Source organism: Falco rusticolus, chromosome 4 (genome assembly GCF_015220075.1).
Source record: "Falco rusticolus isolate bFalRus1 chromosome 4, bFalRus1.pri, whole genome shotgun sequence".
NCBI lineage: Eukaryota > Metazoa > Chordata > Aves > Falconiformes > Falconidae > Falco > Falco rusticolus.
The window spans coordinates 13,494,436-13,513,254 of record NC_051190.1 but is presented as its reverse complement, the minus strand read 5'-3'; the positions used below and the strand labels follow the sequence as shown (position 1 = coordinate 13,513,254).

The following is an 18,819-nucleotide window of genomic DNA, read 5'->3' as shown; positions in this document are numbered from 1 at the left end:
TGTGCTGCTGCCAGCACGGTCCTGCCGTGGGGACTTGAGGTGCCACATGTGCCTGCTGGCCTGGGTGAGTGGAGAGCAATGGCAGCGACAGGGGTGTGCCAAGGCTGTGGCAGCTCAGGTACTGCCTGAGGGAGCTGGGGTGCAGGCAGAGAGCTGGGGTGCAGGCAGGGAGCCCGGGGTGCAGGCAGGGAGCCCAGGATGCAGGCAGGGAGCGGGGGAGCACACAGGGAGCCAGGGAGCAGGCAGGGAGCTGGGATGCAGGCAGGGAGCCAGCGGGCATCACTGTGCGGGACAGAGCCCTGAGCCGGTGTGACTTTGTGGCGCTGTGGCTGTGCCAAGGCCAGCCCAAGCCCTGGCAGGTGGGCAGTTCTCCAGCGAGACAATTAGCTGATTAGCTAATTACCTGCACCTTGGCAGGGCCCCATAGCCCCGCGGCTGCCAGGGTGCTTCGTGCCCCACGCAGGGTGGGAGGTGCGGGGCAGTCGGGTGCCAGGGCTACCCACAGGCCTCCCCGAGGACCTTGCTGGGGGGCCGGCAGCCGCCCCCCGCCCGCCGTGGGACACGCACCAGCAGCAGCACCGCACCGGGGTGCCGCAGCTTCCCGGGGCGGGCTCTGCCTGCGCCGCCGGTCCGGTCCGCCCGCCCCTCCGGCAGCCAACCCGCCGCTGCCCCGCTGTGTCCTGCCCCGCGGGGACCGACCCGCAGGACCCGCCCCACCGGGGGACCCGGCGCCGGGAGTTCTCCCCGGCGGAGCCCCCTGGGGCCGTGCCCCCCCGCGCCCCGCACCTGCGCCCGGTCCCCGTGCCCCGGCCCCGCACGGCGGCCCCAGCCGTGCCCGGCCGCCCCGCGCCCCCCCCCCCCCCCCCCCCCCCCCCCGGTGCCGGGCGGGTTCCCGCGCGGGTGCCCGCGGCTCGGGGCGGCGCGTGACCGGCTGCCGCCGCCGCCCGCTCCGCCGCAGAGCCCGGCCCGCCCGCACCCGCACGGCACCGGCACCCGGCACCGGCAGGTCAGCGGGGGGGCTGCGGCCGGCACCGGCACCGGGGCCTCCCGGGCTGCAGCGGGCGGCGGGAGGGGGCTGGCCACACCGCGGCCCGGGCACCGAGCACCGAGCAGTGGGGGCGGCCCGGCGCGCTGCAGGCGAGATCCGCGGACTGCGGCGGCCGCACCGACCGCGCTCTGGTCCCGCACTGGCCGCGGCCCGGCTCCGCGCCGCGGCCCTGGCCCCGGTGCCGGCGGGGCTGAGCCGCCTGTGCGGCGGCGGTGGGGCGCGCCGGGCCCGGCATCCCCGCCGGGATGCAGCCGGGGACGCGCCAAGGTGAACGGTGCGCACCGGAGCGGTGCCGCCGGCGGCACCGACACCGGGGGGGGGGCACCAGGGATGGAGCACCGGGGAGGGGACAGCGGGGATGCTGGGGGGAGGGAGCACTAAGCACCGCGGACCAGCGGCACTGGGAGCACCGGGTCAGGGACACCGCGGTGGGGACTGCCAGCACCGGGGACACTGGGAAGGGGAAGGCCAGGAATGGGGCCACTGGCACCGGGGACACCAGTGATGGGGACAGCTGGGAACAGGGCCCAGGGCCAGTCCAGCCGCTGGCTCTCTCCCCGGGCAGCGGGTTGCCGTGGGCACAGTAGCCCCGTGGCCGGTGGCATGTGCCCCCCGTGGGCAGCTGTGGCTGTCCCGGCTCACCAAGCCCACTGTCCCCCCAGGGCCGCGGGGTGCTCACCATGGCTGCAGCATGGCTCATCACCTGGGGGCTGCTCCTGGCCACCGGGGTCCCCACCAGGGCCCGGGGGATGCTGCCGGTGGGACTGTCCCCAGGTGGGACACTGCAGTGGGGCAGGGACCCCCTGCATCGCCCTGCCCAGGGACAGCGATGGCCGGGCCCACCCCCCACCTGGGAGGCGTCGGGGGAGCCGAGCGGCGCCGGGGCCCCCAGGACCGAGCGCTGGGGGGGCAGCAGCCCTGTGCGCTGGTCCCCACCGCTGCAGGCAGGGGATGCTGCCGGGACCCCCCTGGAGACAGAAACCACCACGGCAGGTGCTGGCACTGGGGCCTGGCAGGATAGCGGCACAGCCGTGGCCGTGGCAGAGGAGCCGCTCGTTGCATGGCGAGGACATGAGGCTGGAGGCCAGGACAGGCCCCGGGGGGGGACCTGGCCGCCCCCCAGCTCTGCACTGGGTACGCCGGGCCCTGAGGTGCCCATGGACACGGGGCCGGGCTCCCCAGGGCCACTGCAGGCAGGGCAGGGCCTGACCCCAGCCAGACAGAGTGTCACCGGGCCAGCCAGCACCTCCAGTCCTCGACCCACCATGTCCACCATCGCCCTGACCTCCAGGCCGGCACCAGGGATGGCGACAGCAGACACCCACACAGGGGGACAGCCAGTGATGGAGGGACCCACAGCGGTCCCAGGCCTCCCACAGGGTACAGAGCTCGCCCCAGCCAGCAGCCAGCCGGTCCCGCTGGGCACGGTCCCTGTCCCACACCCCACGGGCATGGGGCCAGCCCAGGGTCCCCATGCCAGCCCCAGCTCCATGCAGCCGGTGGGCAGACGAGGGGGACTGTGGGGGGCCCTCAGCCCGTCCCCAGCTCTGCCCAGCTCTGCCCCATGGCTGCCCCCTGAAGCACCATCCTGGGGGCTGGCTGAGCCCTGGACCCGGGTGCTCCCAGCCCACCAGCGCAGCACCCGCAGGGCCCCGCTCAGCCGCGCCACTGCCAGCCCCGGGAATGCAGCCCCTCGCACGGATCCCAAGCCAACGGGGCAGTGGGGACCCCAGCCCGCCCCAGGGGCTGCCCTCAGCCCTGTGCTGCCACCTGCCTCCAGCGCAGCCCCCCCTGGCACCCCCGGCACAGGTAGGCGCTGGCAGGGCATGGGGGACCCCTTGGCAGGGACCAAGCCCCTGAGGGTGCCAGCGCCTGGCTCTGCCCTCTCTCACAGGGCTGCTGCCCGAAGAGGACGTCGGCTCCCCGCAGCGGGTCCGGGGTGCCGTGGGCCCTGTGAGCACCCCAAATGCCACCAAGGCCACCCCATGGCCAACGGCGCATCCCGCCACAGGGACACCTGGGACCAGGCACACAGGTGATGCAGTCCGAGCCTATCCGTTCTGCAGGTGATGTGGGAGCCCATCCCTGGGGCGTCAGGGCTGGCATGGGGGATGGCAGCTATCTTGGGCCACCCAGCTGGGACGCAGTGACACCTTCAATCAGGATTGTGCCCGGCGACAGCCCTAATCTACTCCTGCCCGCAGGGATTAGTGCTAAGTGCCAGGCGGGAGAGGGCTTCCCTGGGGGTCAGGGACGTGACTGGGGCCGTGCCACCCCCTGCACTGTGCGTCCTGACAGAGACCCCTGGGAGGTGCCGGTGGGCACAGCTCTGGCCAGCAAGGGGCATCCCCTCTGCGGTGCTGGGCTGCTGCAGCTGCTGCACCCCAGTCGGGAGGGGGGGAGGTGCAGGCAGGAGCTGGGTGCTACCAAGCCCCCCCACTCCCCACTGACCATCTCGCTCCTTCCTGCCCACAGACACCCTGGGGACACAGCCCCCTGCCCATGGCACCGTGGCCCCCTCAGCCACATGGCGACGGGCAGGGGCGACGCCACAGCCAGCACCCCAGCATCCATCCACACCACAGCCGCAGCCCAGCCACACTCCCCCGGTACCGGGGGCCAACGGGACGGGGCTGCGCTGGGCTGAGCTGCGGCGCCAGCTGGGCTTTGCCTGGGAGGCGCATGTCTACGGGGTGGCCGCCATCTTCCTGCTGCTGGCACTGGGCTGCCTGGCTGGGCTGGTGGGGGCAGCTGCCCTGCGTCCCCCCCACCTGCCCCACATTTTAGGGGCTCATGGGCTGCTGCTGGCTGTCTGCCTGCTGCGGGCCACCTTCCTGCTGCTGGACCCCTACGGGGCACGGGGCCGTCTGCCCCCTCGAGCCCTGCTGCTGCTCAGCACGGTCCCCTTTGCCCTGCTGCTCGGCACCTTCGCCCTCCTGCTCCAGCAGCTCCAGCGCCTGACCCAGCTCCAGCTGCTGCCAGCCCAGCTCCGGGGGCTGCCGGCACTGGGGGCTGCAGCTGCGCTGCAGAGCGCGGTGCTGGGGACCGCCGACCTGCTCCCACCCTGGCTGGGCCCCACCACCGGGTTGGGGCTGCAGGTGCTGGGCTGTGGGGCTGGGGCCCTGCTGCTGCTGGCGGGGCTCTGGGGATGCTGGCAGGTGCTGCGGGCACCCCAGGAGGGGCTGGGGGGCAGCGGGAGGCCGGGGCCACGGCAGGGGGCCCTGGCACTGCTGGCGGCGGCGGTGGCAGGGCTGCCAGTCTGCGGGCTGCAGCTCTACAGCACCCTGTGGCTGCGAGAGGTCCTGGGGCCCCCCGGGCGCTTCTCCCGGCCCGGCTGGGTGGCACAGCTCTGGCTGCGGGTCGGCGAGCTGGGCACGGCGCTGGCACTGCTGATGGCCGCCGCCGAGCCGCTGTGCTGCCAGTGCTGCCACCGGAGCCCCACCAGCCATTCCTGCTGGGCCAAGGTGCTGCGGTACTTCTGTGCCGGCCGCAAAGCTGAGGCGCCCGAGTACCCCAACAACTGCTACGACTGGGCCGCTGGCAGCACCGGCAGCACTGGCGGCACCAGCCTGGAGCGGGCACCGGCCAACGACATCTCCAAGAACCTCATTCGCAACCCGGCGGAGCAGCTGCCCCTGCGGGCGCTCAAGGACAGCAATGAGGCCTGGGCAGCTTCTGCCGGGATGCCAGGGCTCAGCCCCAAGTGCCCCAACGTGCTGGCCGCCCGCTCCTGCACCACCTTTGAGCAGGGCTCGTCCCCCTCACTGGGGGAGCTGGCCTTCCGCCCGCCGTCCCCCATCGACCTGCGCCGCAGCATCGACCAGGCGCTCTGCCGCCGGCACCTCCTGCACGACAGCCTCTTTGGCCGGCCCCGCCGTGGCTCCGGCACCTCGCTCCACAGTTCCCTGGCCCCCGCTGAGAGCCCCGGCTTGGGGCACATGGTGCGGTGCAGCTCACTGACAGAGCTGCCTGGCCCCCGGCAGCCCCCCGGCACCGTCACCATCACCGTCACCGCCTCGGCCAGCTCGCTGGAGAGCAGCTCGCTGAAGATCAGCTGGAACCCCTGGCACCACGGGCTCTCCTCACCTGACAGCCTGCCCCTGGACGAGGCACCCAGCCGGGCCCCCCTCCTGGTGCCCGCCGGACCCCCCAGCTGGGAGCGTGAGGGCCCCCGCAGCTTCCCGGCCCTTGGCAAGGCACCGGTGGACGCCCGCAGCCTCTCCAGCGACACCATCGAGCTCTGAGCTGGGGCAACGTGAGGATGGGCAGAGACTGGGGGGTGCAGGGGGACGAGCCCAGTGTGGGGGTCCAATTCTGCACCCCTGGGGGGCCGGGCAGGAGGGGCCAGCTCCATTTGTGCCAAACCAGAGAAATAAAAAGTTTATGTGGGGAGGAAATGGCCCCGTTGGTGTGCAGTGGCAGCGGCGGGCGGCAGCACCCCCAGCACCCCCCGCAAGTAGCCGAGCTGGGTGTGCAGAGCTTTATTTCCTGAGATATGGACACACGTACAGATGAGCACACCCCGACGGACAAACCACGGAACAAATGAAACGGCCACGCTCATGCATCCGGCAGGGCCCCCCCGCCGGCATGGCACCCCACGAGCAGTGGGGGGGCCCTGACCCCCTGCCCTGTGGGAGCCCCGGCCCCGCCAGCCTGGGAGGGGAGAGATGGGCTCTGCCCAGGGAACATGGGGAGGAGAGGTCAGGGGGACAGGGGCAGCTCTCCCAGCCTCTCGGCTTCGGGTGGGGGGAGACCTGTCCCCCGCTGCCCCATTGGGAACAGTCTCATGGGGGGGAGACACAAGGTCCCACAGGACCAGCAGCCTGGGGACACTCACCTGACAGGCAGCACGGCCAAGCTCTGCCAGCATCCCCGCCCCAGCACCCGGTGGTGCCAGAGCACCCCAACCTGCCCCCGTGCCCTCCCACCTGCCATAGTGCCAGGCCTCTCCTCCAGAGCACGAGGGGCTGGGGGCAGCATGCTGTGCCCCTCCCCCCCAGTGCCACACTGCCTGGCACCACCGCTCAGGCTGGAGGTGGCTGTGTGGGAGCCCCCGGGGATCAGGGAGCCCCAGCTCATTCTGCAGCGGGGGGTGGAACCCTACGCTAATGAGGGGCTGGGGGACACATGCAGGGCACAGCACTGCGTGCAGGAACTGGTCTTGGCAGCCAGCACCTGCTGGGGGGGCCCCCCGCACCACAGGCTGAACCTGCCCCCCCAGCCCGCAGCCGGCAGCCCCAGAGCTATCTGCCCTTCATGAAGCCATCGAGGACACGGTCGCTGCGGTCAGAGAGCCAGTAGCCGGCCATGGCAGCCACAGCGCCAATGAAGATGGCGGTGAAGACCATGTCACCCTTGGCAGCCAGTGTGGCGAGGGCACAGATCATCACGCCAAAGAACATCTGCTGCAGCACCACCACCTCATCCTCTGTCACGTCATCAAAGAAGCCCTTCTCTGGGGCATCTGCAAGGACAATGCTCGTGGGGGGGCACAGCTGAGTGGGCAGAGCCCCTTGCCACCCCCCGCTGTGTCAGGCCATACCGGGGGGCTTGTCCTCCACGCACTGCCCATCCCGGCGGACATGGCCACGGGCACAGACGCAGCGGTAGCTGCCCTCTGTGTTCTCGCACACCTCCTGCACTCCTGTACACACCGGCTCCTCGGCGCTGGCACACTCATCCACATCTAGGGGGGAGGCAGGGCTCAGGCAGGAGGAGGGGGCAGAGCTGCCCCCCCAGCTCGCGGGATGCACTCACCCAGGCACTTGGCTCCATCTCGCCAATAGCCCTTATTGCATTTCTTGCAGCGAGCCGGCCCAGCGCCCATGCAGCCAATGCAAGCCGTGGAGCAGTCTGTCGTGGGGAGAGGAGCCGGGGTCGCTGCCGGAGCCCCCTCCCACCCCAGCCGGCAGCAGCCCAGGCCATGGGGGATGGCCCCAAGCCAGGGGGAGCCACCCATGCAGAACCCCCCCCCCACCTCCCCCTGACCTCGGCACTCGTAGGAGCCTTCCGTGTTGACGCAGAACTGGTTAGCTCGGCAGTGCGCCATCTCTGTGCCACACTCGTCGATGTCTGGGGGGGAAGCGGGGGGGCGGCCCTGTTGAGCCCCAGCTCCTGGGACACAGTTCCCCGCAGCCCTGAGCTCGCCCACTGTGGCGCTCACCGATGCAGCGGTGCTCGTGCAGCACCCAGCCCCTCTTGCAGCGAAGGCAGCTGGAGTCCTCCGGCCCCGTGCAGCGCCCACAGGCCCGGTAGCACTCTGGGGGCAAGGCAGAGCAGGTGTGGGCACAGGCAGGGGGGAGCTGCCTGCACCAGGGCAGCACCGGGCCGGACCCCCGGCAGCAAACCCCCCCCCCCCGCCAGGCTGGACTCCCACCTACCGGCACATATGAGGTGGCTCTTGTTCCGTGAGGCCTCGTAGTAGCCGTCACCACACTCGGCACAGAAGGGGCCACCATAGCCTGGGCTGCAGACGCAAAGACCAGTGCCACGGCGTGTGCCGTCACCATCACATCGTCCATTGCCGCTGCAGGGCTGCCGGGGCCCACCGGCACAGGCTGCATGGGGAGAGATCAGCCGGCTGGCAGCTGGGGCAGGGGGCAGCATGCTGGGGGGGCCCATCCAGCCCGGGCAGTGCCGCCAGCACCCGGCTCATGCCACAGCTACTCACGCCTGCAGTCAGGGCCGTAGGTGCCGGGTGGGCAGCAGAGTGCCAGCTGGTCCATGCACAGCCATTGGAAGAAGTCGGGGTGCTGCTGCCGCCTGGGGAGCGGGGGGGACACAGTGCTCAGCCCCCTGCCAACCCCCTGTCCCATCACGTCTCCGTCCCCAGACTCACTCATGGAACCACCACCGCTCCACGTGCTCCTCGCTCCGCTCCAGCAGCTGGTGGCAGGCGAAGTCTGAGGGGGCGCAGACGCCCTCCAGCACCTCCAGCAGACGGGTCTCGCTGCAGGGATAGAGGGGTCAGAGGGGTCAGCATGGGGACATGTCACCCGGGGGCAGCTGGGCCCCCACAGGCACCCCACCTCCTGAACCAGCTTGGGAGCACCCACCTGTGCTGGTACTTGGCCAGCTTCTCCTCCTCCCAGGCGGTGTTGCCCCCACCAAAACCCTCGTGCTCCGTCCGCTCCAGGCCCTGGGCACATGGCGGGGGGGGGGCAGTGCAGGCGTGGGACCCCCCCCCCGATAACACCCCCTCCCCATAGGGACCCCCCCAGACTGTGCCACCCTCCTCCAGCCAGGGGCGAGTCCCCCCAGGGACCTGCCACCCCAGAGCCCAGCTTCTTCCCGCCCCGGGGACCCCTCCCCTCCCTAGGGATGCTCTGAGTGCCCTCCCCTCGCCATCGGCCTGCACAGGCCACCCCCTTTCCCGGGCCCCTGTCGCCTCCTTGCTCCCCTGGCCTGTGCCCCCACCCAGCCACGACACCCCACCCAGCACCCCCTTTGTCCCTGCTCACCCATCACCCCCAAACTGTCACCCTGCGCTGGGCCACCTCGGCACTGCAGGTCGGACCCCCCCCACCTGTCACCCCTGGGCCCCTCCCCACCCCACTGGTCCCCGCCTCCCCCCACAGCAGGGGCTGTCATCCATACACCCCACGGGCCCGCCACCCCCCACATGTCCCCCCGTGATGCGCAGCCCCCGCCCCCGGCCCCCTCGCCCCGCACCCTGCTGAAGCTGTCGGCGAGGCCGCGGCAGGCTCGGCACGGCTCGGCCCCGTCCCACTCCGGGTCGGGGTCCGGGTGGGCGCAGGCGACCGCCAGCAGGGCCCCCCCGAGGAGGGCAGCCCCCAGCAGGGCCCCCCCCCGCCGGGCCGGCAGCAGCGCGGCCGCCGGGCGCCGCCGCGGCCCCATCCTCCCTCCGCCCGCCCCGCCCCGCCCCGCCCCGCCCCTCCGGCACCACGTGGGCGGTGCCCGCTGACTCAGCGCCCGCCGCCCCCGCCAATGGCCGCGGGCCCGCCGCTGGCTGCCCCCGCTCCCAGCCAACCCGCGCCGCCCGCCGCGCCCCGCCTCCCCGCGTCTTAAAGGGGCCGAGGCCAAGGGCAGTCGTAGGAGGGAGTGCGGGTGGGCTGTGCTGGGTGCCCCCGCACGCAGCGGGAGCGGCTCCACGGGGCGCACCAGCCCCGCTACCGCCTGGTCTGGGCGAGGCCCGACGCGGCTCAGCTGCTCCCCATCACCCTCCCAGCCAAACACTCCAGGTCACTTTCCCCCTCCGGCTACACTGGCCCAGTTCCCCTCAAACTGGCCCAGTTCCTGCTCATCCCCCCCAGACTGGTCCGGTTTCCCCCCAGATCCCCTGAACTGGTCCAGTTCTTCTCCAGATCCCCCCAAACTGATCTAGTGCCCTCTCACACTCTCCCTGAACTGGCCCAGTTCCCCCTCATCCCACCCAAAATGGTCCAGTTCCCTCTCACACCGCCCCCCAAACTGGCCCAGTTCGCCCCCAAACCAACCCAGTTCCCTCTAATCCCCCCTGAACTGGTCCAGCTCCATCTCACAGCCCCCCAAACTGGCCCAGTTCCTCCTCACCCCGCAACCAGCCCAGACCCACCTTCCTGCCTGCACGCCCCCCACTTACCTCCCCATCACTGCTCCCCAGTCCACCCCCATCCCTGCCCGCCAGGGACTGGACTCATGCTCAGCAAAGGCACCATCACTTTATTCCCCCACTGCCCGCTGCAGCCCCTCGGCCACCGCCACCACGTATGGCTCTGGCCACCAGCCCCGCCGTTGCCGTGGTCCCGCCAGCGCCCGCAGGAAAGCCTCCGTCTCGCTGGGCAGTGCAAAGGCAGGGGCTGTCTGCAGCGCTGGCGGCACCACCGGCACCGAGGCCTCCAGCCGGGCCACCACGTAGTGCCCACTGCCCACCACCAGTGCTGGCATGGCGCAGGACAGAGCTGCTGCGAACACCTCGCAGGGCGCGACAGTGGGGGCTTCATCGGGGCCGGCACCATGGCTGGGACCGGGGCTGGGGCCACTGGCCCCGGCCCTGGCATCCCACTCGTGTGTGGCAGCCACAGCCGCCGGGGTGAGGAGGAGTATGATGGTGTCACCGTCACACAGGGCCCGGTGGTGCTGGGCATGCAACCAGGGCAGTGGCCCCCACGTCGCTACCCCGCTGCCACCTCCCGGTGCTGCCACCACTGCCAGCCCCAGTGGGCGCAGGGCTGCCATCAAAGCACACGCTGCCCGCTCTGCTGCCGGCTCCACCGCGTGCACCAGCAGCGCCCGCCGGCCTTGCAGCGGGCCTGGGGGGCATTGTCAGTGCCCAAACGCCCCTGGGCACCCTGTACCCACCCTATGGAGCAGCCATGGTGGGAGGCAGGCTGGGGCGGCCGCCCACGAAGTGGGGGCCACCCACTGGCTCTGTCTCCCAACCACTGCAGCACCCCTTGTGCCCCAGCTAAGGAACAGCCACGGTGGGAAGCAGGCCCAGACAAACACTGATGCCGGACTCACCCCCTGCTCGCCCCTCCACCCCCTTACCCACCCGAAGGGACAGCCAGGGGTGAGGTGGGTTGGGATCCTCCCCAGTAAGATTCCCACCCTCTGCTCTGTCCCCCTACATCCCTACCCACCCTGTGGGGCAGCCACCATGTAGGAAGCAAGCAGGGACCAGCCCTGATGTGGGACTGACCCTTGTGGGGAAGGCATGGACATCCCTGCGCCCCCAGACCCCAGGCTTGCCTCACACTCACCCTCAGAGCCATAGCCAGCCCTCAGGGACTTCAGCCAGCCTGCAGGGAGGAGAGGCAGTGAGGTGGGCTCCTGGGGGGGGGTGTCCCACTGGGCACAGCCCCCAGGTGGGGTCTGCTCACCTTTCACATCTTCTTTCTTCAGCAGGAGCAGGAGCAGGAGGCAGGCGGCTCCCAGCAGCACCCCCATCCACGCCAGGGCCCAGCGGGCACGCAGGTCTGCCAGGTTGGGGTCAGTGTCCACCAAGGCCCCCCCCTGGCGCCTGCCCAGTGGCTCCAGGGGGTGGGTGCTCTCCCTCAGCCCCACACCAGCCCCCCTCTCTCCAGGCACAGCTGGGGACACTCACACTTGTGCAGGGGACAGGCCCAGAGCACGACCCCGGTGCTGTTCTTGCTGTGCCAGATCTGTGGGCATGGGGGCATGTCACACACTGCCTGGTCCTTGCCCGCTGCCCGCTGGCTGCCCGCACTGACCTGCCTGCACTGCCCAGCCGCCACGTCCCGCTGCAGCTCCCGCTCCAGCAGACCAGGGTGTCCCGCTCCCTGCAACATCGGCAGGGGGTGAGCCAGCTGTGCCGCCAGTGCTGCTGCCACCAGGACACGAGGCTCCCTGTTCCTTACCGTGCTGGTGAAGCTGGCGAGGGGCGTGCAGGCGCCCTGCTCCAGGACACACAGCGAGGTGTTCCCACCAGGCTCCAGCAGCAGGAGGTCATCAGGGCGGCCAGGCAGCGCTCCTACGGATGTATCAGGGGGCTGTAGGGTGGCAAGGGGAGGCCAGGGAGGGCTCACCCCCCCCAGCCAGACCCTCAGGCTACCCCTGCCCTCCCACCCCAGCAGTACTCACGGTCCCTCAGGCACTGGATCAGCTGGACCTGTCCACTGCTCCACACCTGCCCCAAAGAGTGGATTAACAGTGCCTGGGTCTGCCCATGGGGCAGCCACGGGGCAGAGGGGTGTCCTACCTGCACACAGAGGTTGGGGTGCGGCCGCAGCCCTCCAAAGTCCTGGGGTCCCTGTGGGCAGAAGTGATGCTCCATCAGTGCCACTCACATCCCCCCTATGCTTCTGGCACCCCACGGAGCCCCCACTCACCTGCCCCACGTTGGGCTGCTGCAAGCCAGGCAAGGCTTGGCAGGGCCCGGCGGGCACCAGTTGCCAACAGGGCACCAGCTCGGCCGGGAGGTCGCAGGGCGCCGAGAGGGAGCAGGTCAGCACCTGCCCCACAGCATGCAGGACCAGCTGGCTGTGTGCCCACAGCCGCTCCCAGGCCTCAGTGTCTGCAGTGGCACCAGGAGAGGGGGTGTCACCCTATGTGGTGTCCCCTTGGGTCCCCTTGTGTCCCAGCGACCCCATGCCCCAGCCCACCCCAGCCCCACAGCATGGGTACCGTGGGAGAAGGGGCACAGGGTGGCCCGCAGTGAGTCCTGTGTCTCTGGCCAGACCTGGTGGGGAGGAAGAGAGAGAAGAAGAAGGATTTGGGGTGTCCATGCTGTGACTGTGACCCAGCTAGCCCCTTGGCAATGCCAGAGGGGGACACACAGTGCCCAGAGCCCCTCTGCTTTGGCAGCAGTCCTGCCACCCCCATGGTGTCTGGCTGGGCACCCACCTGCAGGCAGAGGCAGGGCAGCACCTCCTCGGCTGGCAGGCTGTAGTTCATGGGGCTGCTCTGTCACCGGCAACCAGATGTGGGTCACCCCGTGGCAAATTGCCCCTTGGCAGGGTCACCCAGCTCAGAGGTACCCGCTCCCAGGGGACCCTCTCCCAGCCCCCTGCCTGTAACACAGACATGGCTTCTCGGGGAGGGGGGCGGGGGGGGGGGGGGGCAGTGGCCAGAGCCTGGCCAGGGTGGGAGGTCGGGAAAGTGGTTCATACTCACTGCGGTCACTGCACGCCCTGGCCCACTGGTGCTGTGGCTCTGGTTGTGGTAGAGCCGGAGGGTGTAGCTGTGCCCCACAGCGGCCCCCTGCACCTCCACGACCACTTCCTTCGGCCCCGGGGAGATGCGCAGCCTAGGCACTGCGCCGGAGGTGGCTCAGGGTACCCAGCATGGCAGCACAGGCCATGGCCCCTGGGGGCCACCCTCTCCCCTGGCATCCACTGCCCAGCTCTGCCCCGCGGACATGCGCCAAGGTGGGGGGACCCTGGCACAGCCACAGCTGGGGAACACCAGCACCTACCTTGGCACTGGGGGACGGCAGCCTGTGCCTTAGGCCACGAGCAGTCTGTGGGGACAGGGGGTCAGTGAACGCAGGGGGATGTGGCTGCTGCGGCGCTGCATGCCGGGGGCTCACCTGGCACCCGCTGCCACTGGCTCAGCCTCTGGCGGCCGTGCGAATTGGTGTACGCTGTGACGTGGAGCTCGGAGCCCAGCGGCGCCTCGAAGCACCGGAAGGTCACCCAGCCCTGGGCAGGAAAACCACCACTGCGCTGTGGCAAGGCACCAGCACTGCCAGCACCCATCTCCCTGGGGCACGGGGAACAGGACCACCGCGCCATGGAGATGTGCTGGTGCCAGCACCCACATCCCCAAGTACCGCAGTCCATGGAGACTGCTGGTGCCAGGGACACCCTTCCCTGACACCCCACATCTATGTACCAGGGGTCGGCCAGGCAGTGAGGGTGCCAGGGGTGCCTGGACCTCCACGGCCACACAGCGGGAGGAAGTGTACGTGTGTCCAGAGAGCAGCAGCAGCGCAGTGATGTTGGGCTGGGATGAGGCGGCCCCATCCACCGGTGACCACTGTCCCCCCTCGCCACCATCCTGTGCCCGGGGGATGCCAGACGGCGAGGGGCGGCGGGGCTGGCCGCTGGAGCCAGGTGGCAGGGCCAGGCGCAGGCGTGCCTCCAGGCAGGGTGAGCAGGCCGTGGGCCCGGCACAGCGCAGCGCTGGCTCCAGCCGCAGCCCAGACAGGGACAGCCCATGCCCGGGCCCTGGTGGCTCCGTCCCGCACAGCACGTCGGTGTCTGGTGGGGGGGGGGGGGAGATGGATGGTGGATGGGGGCCCCATGCCCCGGGCGGGCCGGGGTCTGTGGCAGTGGCGGGGGCACTTACCCAGAAGGCGGCAGGCGAGGCCCTGGGACGAGGCGGGGGTGAGGCCGGTGGCGGTGTCAGGGAACCCGGTGGCCCACGTGCCCGCAACACCAAACCCACCTGGGAGCAAGCCAGGGCGTCGTGGGGGGCCCCGCGCTCACCCGCCACCCCGGCCACCACCAGCAGCAGCAGCAGCAGCCGCCCTAGGGCACGCATGGCGGGGCCGGGGCCGTGGGGTGCCCCGGCCCCACGCCGGCCACTCCCGACGCTCCCGCTCCCGGCTCCGCGGGCCCCGCCGCCGCCGCCAGCTCCCGCTTCCTGCTCCGATCCCGGACACCCGGGTCCTAGCGCGGCACCGACCGCCCCGGGGTGGGGCCTCCCCGCTCCCGCACCGGCCCGCGGGCGGCCCCTGCCTCGGCGCTGCCGAGAGGGCTCGGGGCTGCCCCGCGGTGCGGACACGGTGACCGGCCCGGCCCGGCCCGGCCGCGGGGAGCCGGGGGTGGGGCTCGATGCCAGGACAAGGGTGAGCCCTGCCCGCCCCGTCCTCGGACGCCCCGTCCTCGGGGCCGCCGTCCCGCACGGGGCCGCCGGGCGGCCGCCACCCGCAGCAGGGCACCAGCCGAGCCCCGCACAGCACACAGACGGCGGGGCAGGGTGAAACGGAACCTTTATTGCTCCCAGCCCGGCCCGGGTCCTGCGGCCAGAGGCAGCAAGGGGCAGGGCCATGCTGTGCCCGGCCGCCCCAGCCCCCCTCGCTCCGGGCAGGGCAGGGACCTCCCCTCCACCACCGCTCAGCTCCTTCCAGCCGGCCCCTCGCCCGGCTGCGGCATCCCAAGGGGCTTCCCGGGGTCCCGGCTCTCCACTGGAAGAGGTTCCTGTGTGGAAATAAAGCTGCCCCCGGCCCGGGGACAGCACGTCCGCTCCCGGCCCCGGCAGCACATCCCACGGCTGGGGCCAGCCCTGCTGGGGCCCCACCGTGCGGCACCCCCGGGCACCCCTCCTGCCACCGCGGCTGGCACCTGGCCAAGCCCTACACCTCCGCTACAGGACCCCCGCCCTCACCGGGGGGCCATGCCCAGCCCCACTGGCCCCGCAGCAACACCCAGCTCAGCCCCAGCATGGGCACTCAGGTGCCAGCTGCCACCCCGGGGGGTCGAGCTGGGGGGGTGCCCTCCCCAGCCCCCTCCTCCAGCAGCCGGTGCAGGAGCCCCCCTGCTCTGCCCCAGCGGCGGGGAACCGGGGGGCTGCCCCGCAGGGCACCCAGCAGCCCAGGCAGCTGCCGGGGCAGGCGGTAGGTGGGCAGGGGTCGGAGTGGCCTGGGGACATCGCGGGGGCTGCAGAGATGGCTGAAGTAGGCCAGCACCCACCCGCCACCATGTCCCGCCACCCCCAGCTCCCCGTGCAGGCAGGCCATGGCCGCCCCGAAGATGTCGTGGGCATCGCCAGCGGTCCCACCGGCTGCCCCGACCCGCCACCGGCGGAAAAGCCGGGCACTGCCCCGGCTCCAGAGAAGGAGGACAGTGCCGTGCTGGCGGCCCACGCGGCCCCGCTGGGCGTAGAGCCATGGCAGGGTGCCTGCCTGCCCCAAGCCACCTGCTTCCCACAGGTCCAGGTGCACGTTGCAGCCCAGCCCCGCACGCAGGCGCTCGGCCAGTGCGCACACCAGGCCAAGGTGCTCCTCCGAGTCCGGGGAGTACAGCAGCAGCACGGGGCGCCCGCCCAGGCCACCTGCGGGATGGAGGGGACAGCAGTGACAGCCCTGCCCCGAGCCCCCCTGGCACTCCCTAGGGACATCCTGGCATCCCCCAAGGGCATCCAAGCATCCGCTGCACGAGCCGGGGAGCTGGCACCCCAGCCCCGAGGCCACCATGCCCACTTCCCACTGGTCCCACAGCCCCCTGGGGTGCCCCTCACCATCAGCCGGCCTCCAGGTGCCGCGGCAGTTGAGAAGCAGCACAGTCACCACCAGCCCCAGCACCAGTGCCAGGCCCAGCAGCCCAAAGTGCCTGCGGGAGACTGGGAGAGGGGCAGTGAGGGGTGGGTCTCTGTCCGCCACCTCCACCTGCCATGCCCCCCCAGACCTCCACTCACCATCAGGACAGAGCAGCTGCTTCCGAGCAAAGCGCACATCTGAGCGCCACACCTGGGGAAGGGGTTAAGTGAGGGGGGGCCATGTTGGGGTGTCCCCCCCAGCCATGCAAGTGCTGGTGCCAGCACAGAGGTCACCTTACCAGCACGCAGCTGCCCAGGACCTGCACTGGCAGCAGCAGTGCCAGCTCCCCCGGGGCAGAGCCCTCCGGCTGCAAAGCACAAGGACAGAGTCACCACGCGTGGGTGCCCCCCATGTTGCCCCCAGCCCTGTGCTGCTCACCTGTGTGACGGTGTAGAGTGGGGCCTCAGCCTCACACTGCCCACTCCGGCGCTGGCAGAGGGCTGCGCTGAAGGCTGTGGGGATGCTGGAGGTGAGGTGCAGGCGCAACTGCAGCCCCCAAATGCTCACTGAAACGTTCCAGGCGGTCTCTGCAGTCACCAGAGAGGGGGAGGGGCAGGTTTGAAGGATGCCCAAGGGGACAAGGGGTGCAAGGGTCCTCAGGGCAGAGCTGTGGTCAGCCCAGGGGTGCCCCAGCTCACAGGGCTCACCTGGCTGGTGGGGACACTCTACATGGCTGCTGTTCCTGTAGGAGAACTGGGGGGAGCGGGGATCAGCAGAGGGGGTGGGTGAGCCACCATCGCCCATAGCTGCCCCCCATCCCCTTCCCAGACAGTGCCCACCCACCCCTGGAGGCTTACCCGGAAGCAGAGCTGGGGGTGTACATCCACCTTGTCCAGTGTATATGCCTGGAATGAGCAGAGAGCATGTCACTGTCCCTGACCCACACAGCCCACGGGCACCCCAGCACCCACCCGCCACCCTTGGGGGACCTGGGGTCCAGCCGATGCCACAGGCAGGGACATGGCCCTGCACCCAGTGGCACCTCAGGACTGGGACCCTTCACCTGCTCCTCCTCACTGGCTGTGGAGTTGGGGATGTCATGGCAGGGCGCAGTCTCAGCCGCCACATCTCTCCAGCACAGGGTGGCCCGCGGGTGTAGGGGGCAGCTGGTGCTCAGCACCATCGCCATCTGGTCCTTGCTGCTGGCACTGTAGTCGTGGAAGCGCACTGAGGACCACAGCTCGGGGCCATCTGCAGGACACCAGTCAGCAGGGCTGGGGGCCCAGCTGGGGGACCCCTGGGACCTGGCTCCCTTGCCCGCGGGCACTCACAGGCGGCTGGCTGGTCACGGAAGGGGCAGCGCTTGCTGCGTGGGCTGTCGTGGTGTGGGTAAGAGGCCTAGGGGAGCAGAGTGGGGCAGTCACGGTGGGGTGTGCGCCCACCCATCCTGCCTGCCCTCACTGCAGGGGAAAAGACAGCGGCCCAGCAGTCACAGGGGAGGACGACGCACCTCGATACACAGGCAGGGCACCAGGAACTCATACGGCAGCGAGACGCGGCTGCCCCCCAGCACCAGCACCTGCAGGCACAGAGGCAGCATCAGCTGGCAGGGAGCATGGCCCCCAGCCCGGGATGGGAGTTGGGGGGAAACCGGAGCCATTACCTGCTGGTGGAAGGGCCGGGGCAGCTCCTCGCACTCCAGGGCCAGCTGGTGGCACAGCCGCACCATCAGGGCAGGGCCTTCGGGCACCCACACCTCGATGGCCCGTGCCTCAGGGACCCAGGCATGGTTGAAGACGGGCCCTGCAGAGCAGGCAGGGGTCAGCCAGCGCCGGTGTCCTCCCCGGACATCCCCGGGGTCCCTCCCAGCCTCACCGGGCAGCTCAGCAGTGACCAGACGGCGACGGCTGAGGGCCAAACCTCGGTCAGGGATGGTGCGCAGGGACACCAGGACCTGCTGCCCACTCTCCGCCGGGAAGCAGTCGAACTGCACCTGCCACTGTGGGGAGCAGGGGGTCAGTGGGACACCCACAACCCCCGTGCCCAGCCCGCGGTCCACCCCAGACTCACCGGTGAGCTGCGCGGTGCCCGGTGCCGCCGCCACACCTGCAGCCAGCCCGCCCGGTTGGAGCCCAGCTCCAGGAAGTTGAGCTGCAGCCCACGGACACCGCTGAGCTCTGCGAGAAACCAGCGTGGGATGCTGACACGGGTGGGAGGGCGAGGCGTTCCCCCACGCCCGGGGGTGCCCGGTCCCCCCGCCCCGGCCCGTACCTGCGGCGGGGAGTGCCAGGCGCACCCGCAGGCAGGGCCGGCACGGCTGCGCGGGCAGGCACAGGCGGGCCCCGCTCAGCGCCAGGGCGGGTGGCTCCAGCGGGGGCCCGGGCCGGGCCGGGCGGCGGCAGCGGGGGCGGCTCAGCGTGCTGTCGGCTGCCGGGGGAGAGCAGAGGGGCGGCCGTGCGCCGGGGGTTCCGCCTGCCGGAGCTCCGGCGGACATCGGAAGGGGGGGAACCCCGGGGACCGGCAGCCCTCGGGAAGGGGGGAAGAGCCCCGCGGACCGGGAGCCCTCGGGAAGGGGGGAAGAGCCCCGCGGACCGGGAGCCCTCGGGAAGGGGCAAGAGCCCCGCGGACCGGGAGCCCTCGGGGACCGGGAGCCCTCGGAAGGGAGAAGAGCCCCGGTGATCGGGTGACCCCTCCCGCCCTCCAGGACCCAGCAGCGGCGAGAGCCCTGCCATCCCGCCGTACCCTGCAGAGCCCGGGAGCCCCGAGCTCGCCGCCCGGCCCCGCCGCTACTCACCGGTGGCCCGGCACTCCTGCAAGCAAAGAGACGGGGGTGAGCCTGGCGCCGCCCGCCCCCCGCCCGGTCCCCCCCACCTCCCCGGCGCTCACGAAGTTGGCGGAGACCCGGAAGCGGGTGACGGCGGCCCCGACCCACGGCAGCAGCAGCGCGGCGGCGACGAGCAGCACCGGGCGCCCCATGGCCGAGCCGCCGCCGCTCCCCGCCCCGCCCCGGGCCGGCCCCGCCGCATTCCTCCGCCGGCACGTGCGGCCCCGCCGCGCCACCCCCCCCCCCCCGCCGCTCCCCCGCCCCGCTGCCGGGCGGCGCTTC

The 18,819-nt window shown here is 71.5% G+C and overlaps 4 protein-coding genes across 5 annotated transcripts; 1 reads left to right on the top strand and 3 right to left on the bottom strand.

Moving 5' to 3' along the window:
* The first annotated feature begins 910 nt into the window (after nucleotides 1-910).
* On the top strand, nucleotides 911-6,216 carry PRRT3 (proline rich transmembrane protein 3). The gene is made up of 4 exons (XM_037385233.1): nucleotides 911-1,006; nucleotides 1,711-2,857; nucleotides 2,943-3,083; nucleotides 3,524-6,216. Exons 2-4 carry the CDS (start codon nucleotides 1,729-1,731, stop codon nucleotides 5,290-5,292), a joined length of 3,039 nt encoding a protein of 1,012 aa, XP_037241130.1. The 5' UTR covers nucleotides 911-1,006; nucleotides 1,711-1,728; the 3' UTR covers nucleotides 5,293-6,216.
* On the bottom strand, nucleotides 5,515-8,922 carry CRELD1 (cysteine rich with EGF like domains 1). The gene is made up of 10 exons (XM_037385237.1): nucleotides 8,723-8,922; nucleotides 8,107-8,189; nucleotides 7,890-8,000; nucleotides 7,722-7,813; nucleotides 7,432-7,608; nucleotides 7,215-7,310; nucleotides 7,040-7,123; nucleotides 6,809-6,904; nucleotides 6,594-6,737; nucleotides 5,515-6,515 (listed from the first exon to the last, which is right to left on the bottom strand). Exons 1-10 carry the CDS (start codon nucleotides 8,906-8,908, stop codon nucleotides 6,295-6,297), a joined length of 1,290 nt encoding a protein of 429 aa, XP_037241134.1. The 5' UTR covers nucleotides 8,909-8,922; the 3' UTR covers nucleotides 5,515-6,294.
* Nucleotides 8,923-9,692: 770 nt separating this feature from the next.
* IL17RC (interleukin 17 receptor C) lies at nucleotides 9,693-14,521 on the bottom strand. The gene is made up of 17 exons (XM_037385234.1): nucleotides 13,901-14,521; nucleotides 13,802-13,823; nucleotides 13,346-13,713; nucleotides 13,041-13,152; nucleotides 12,927-12,971; nucleotides 12,626-12,765; nucleotides 12,356-12,415; nucleotides 12,137-12,191; nucleotides 11,842-12,026; nucleotides 11,712-11,762; nucleotides 11,594-11,639; nucleotides 11,371-11,483; nucleotides 11,224-11,292; nucleotides 11,097-11,154; nucleotides 10,873-10,968; nucleotides 10,753-10,791; nucleotides 9,693-10,302 (listed from the first exon to the last, which is right to left on the bottom strand). Exons 1-17 carry the CDS (start codon nucleotides 14,504-14,506, stop codon nucleotides 9,713-9,715), a joined length of 2,655 nt encoding a protein of 884 aa, XP_037241131.1. The 5' UTR covers nucleotides 14,507-14,521; the 3' UTR covers nucleotides 9,693-9,712.
* A 361-nt stretch (nucleotides 14,522-14,882) lies between these two features.
* On the bottom strand, nucleotides 14,883-18,713 carry IL17RE (interleukin 17 receptor E). 2 transcript variants are annotated; one of them, XM_037385236.1, is made up of 16 exons: nucleotides 18,600-18,713; nucleotides 18,508-18,523; nucleotides 17,985-18,140; nucleotides 17,784-17,890; nucleotides 17,589-17,712; nucleotides 17,377-17,516; nucleotides 17,224-17,292; nucleotides 17,045-17,111; nucleotides 16,777-16,964; nucleotides 16,571-16,618; nucleotides 16,421-16,466; nucleotides 16,152-16,300; nucleotides 16,012-16,080; nucleotides 15,872-15,923; nucleotides 15,695-15,796; nucleotides 14,883-15,508 (listed from the first exon to the last, which is right to left on the bottom strand). In XM_037385236.1, exons 1-16 carry the CDS (start codon nucleotides 18,687-18,689, stop codon nucleotides 14,907-14,909), a joined length of 2,025 nt encoding a protein of 674 aa, XP_037241133.1. In that variant the 5' UTR covers nucleotides 18,690-18,713; the 3' UTR covers nucleotides 14,883-14,906. The 2 variants fall into 2 exon arrangements, with proteins under 2 accessions (XP_037241133.1, XP_037241132.1); XM_037385235.1 differs by having other exon boundaries at nucleotides 15,695-15,923.
* Between the last annotated feature and the right edge of the window lie 106 nt (nucleotides 18,714-18,819).

What these genes read in the sequence shown, in the direction of transcription:
- IL17RE (XM_037385235.1), bottom strand. Translation starts at nt 18,689, where the DNA reads ATGGGGCGCCCGGTGCTGCTCGTCGCCGCCGCGCTGCTGCTGCCGTGG. An exon ending in GGTCACTGCTGAGCTGCCCG is followed by an intron (nt 17,517 to 17,588) that starts GTGAGGCTGGGA and finishes CCTGCTCTGCAG; the next exon opens with GGCCCGTCTTCAACCATGCC. An exon ending in TGCCCTGCCTGTGTATCGAG is followed by an intron (nt 17,112 to 17,223) that starts GTGCGTCGTCCT and finishes CTGCTCCCCTAG; the next exon opens with GCCTCTTACCCACACCACGA.
- IL17RC (XM_037385234.1), bottom strand. Translation starts at nt 14,506, where the DNA reads ATGGCCCTGCCCCTTGCTGCCTCTGGCCGCAGGACCCGGGCCGGGCTG. An exon ending in CCTCGCCTGCCGCCTTCTGG is followed by an intron (nt 13,714 to 13,801) that starts GTAAGTGCCCCC and finishes CCCCCCCACCAG; the next exon opens with ACACCGACGTGCTGTGCGGG. An exon ending in AGCAGCCCAACGTGGGGCAG is followed by an intron (nt 11,763 to 11,841) that starts GTGAGTGGGGGC and finishes TTCTGCCCACAG; the next exon opens with GGACCCCAGGACTTTGGAGG.
- CRELD1 (XM_037385237.1), bottom strand. Translation starts at nt 8,908, where the DNA reads ATGGGGCCGCGGCGGCGCCCGGCGGCCGCGCTGCTGCCGGCCCGGCGG. An exon ending in AGGCTCCTACGAGTGCCGAG is followed by an intron (nt 6,905 to 7,039) that starts GTCAGGGGGAGG and finishes TCCCCACGACAG; the next exon opens with ACTGCTCCACGGCTTGCATT. An exon ending in CGTGGAGGACAAGCCCCCCG is followed by an intron (nt 6,516 to 6,593) that starts GTATGGCCTGAC and finishes TTGTCCTTGCAG; the next exon opens with ATGCCCCAGAGAAGGGCTTC.
- PRRT3 (XM_037385233.1), top strand. Translation starts at nt 1,729, where the DNA reads ATGGCTGCAGCATGGCTCATCACCTGGGGGCTGCTCCTGGCCACCGGG. An exon ending in CCCTGGCACCCCCGGCACAG is followed by an intron (nt 2,858 to 2,942) that starts GTAGGCGCTGGC and finishes CCTCTCTCACAG; the next exon opens with GGCTGCTGCCCGAAGAGGAC. An exon ending in ACCTGGGACCAGGCACACAG is followed by an intron (nt 3,084 to 3,523) that starts GTGATGCAGTCC and finishes TCCTGCCCACAG; the next exon opens with ACACCCTGGGGACACAGCCC.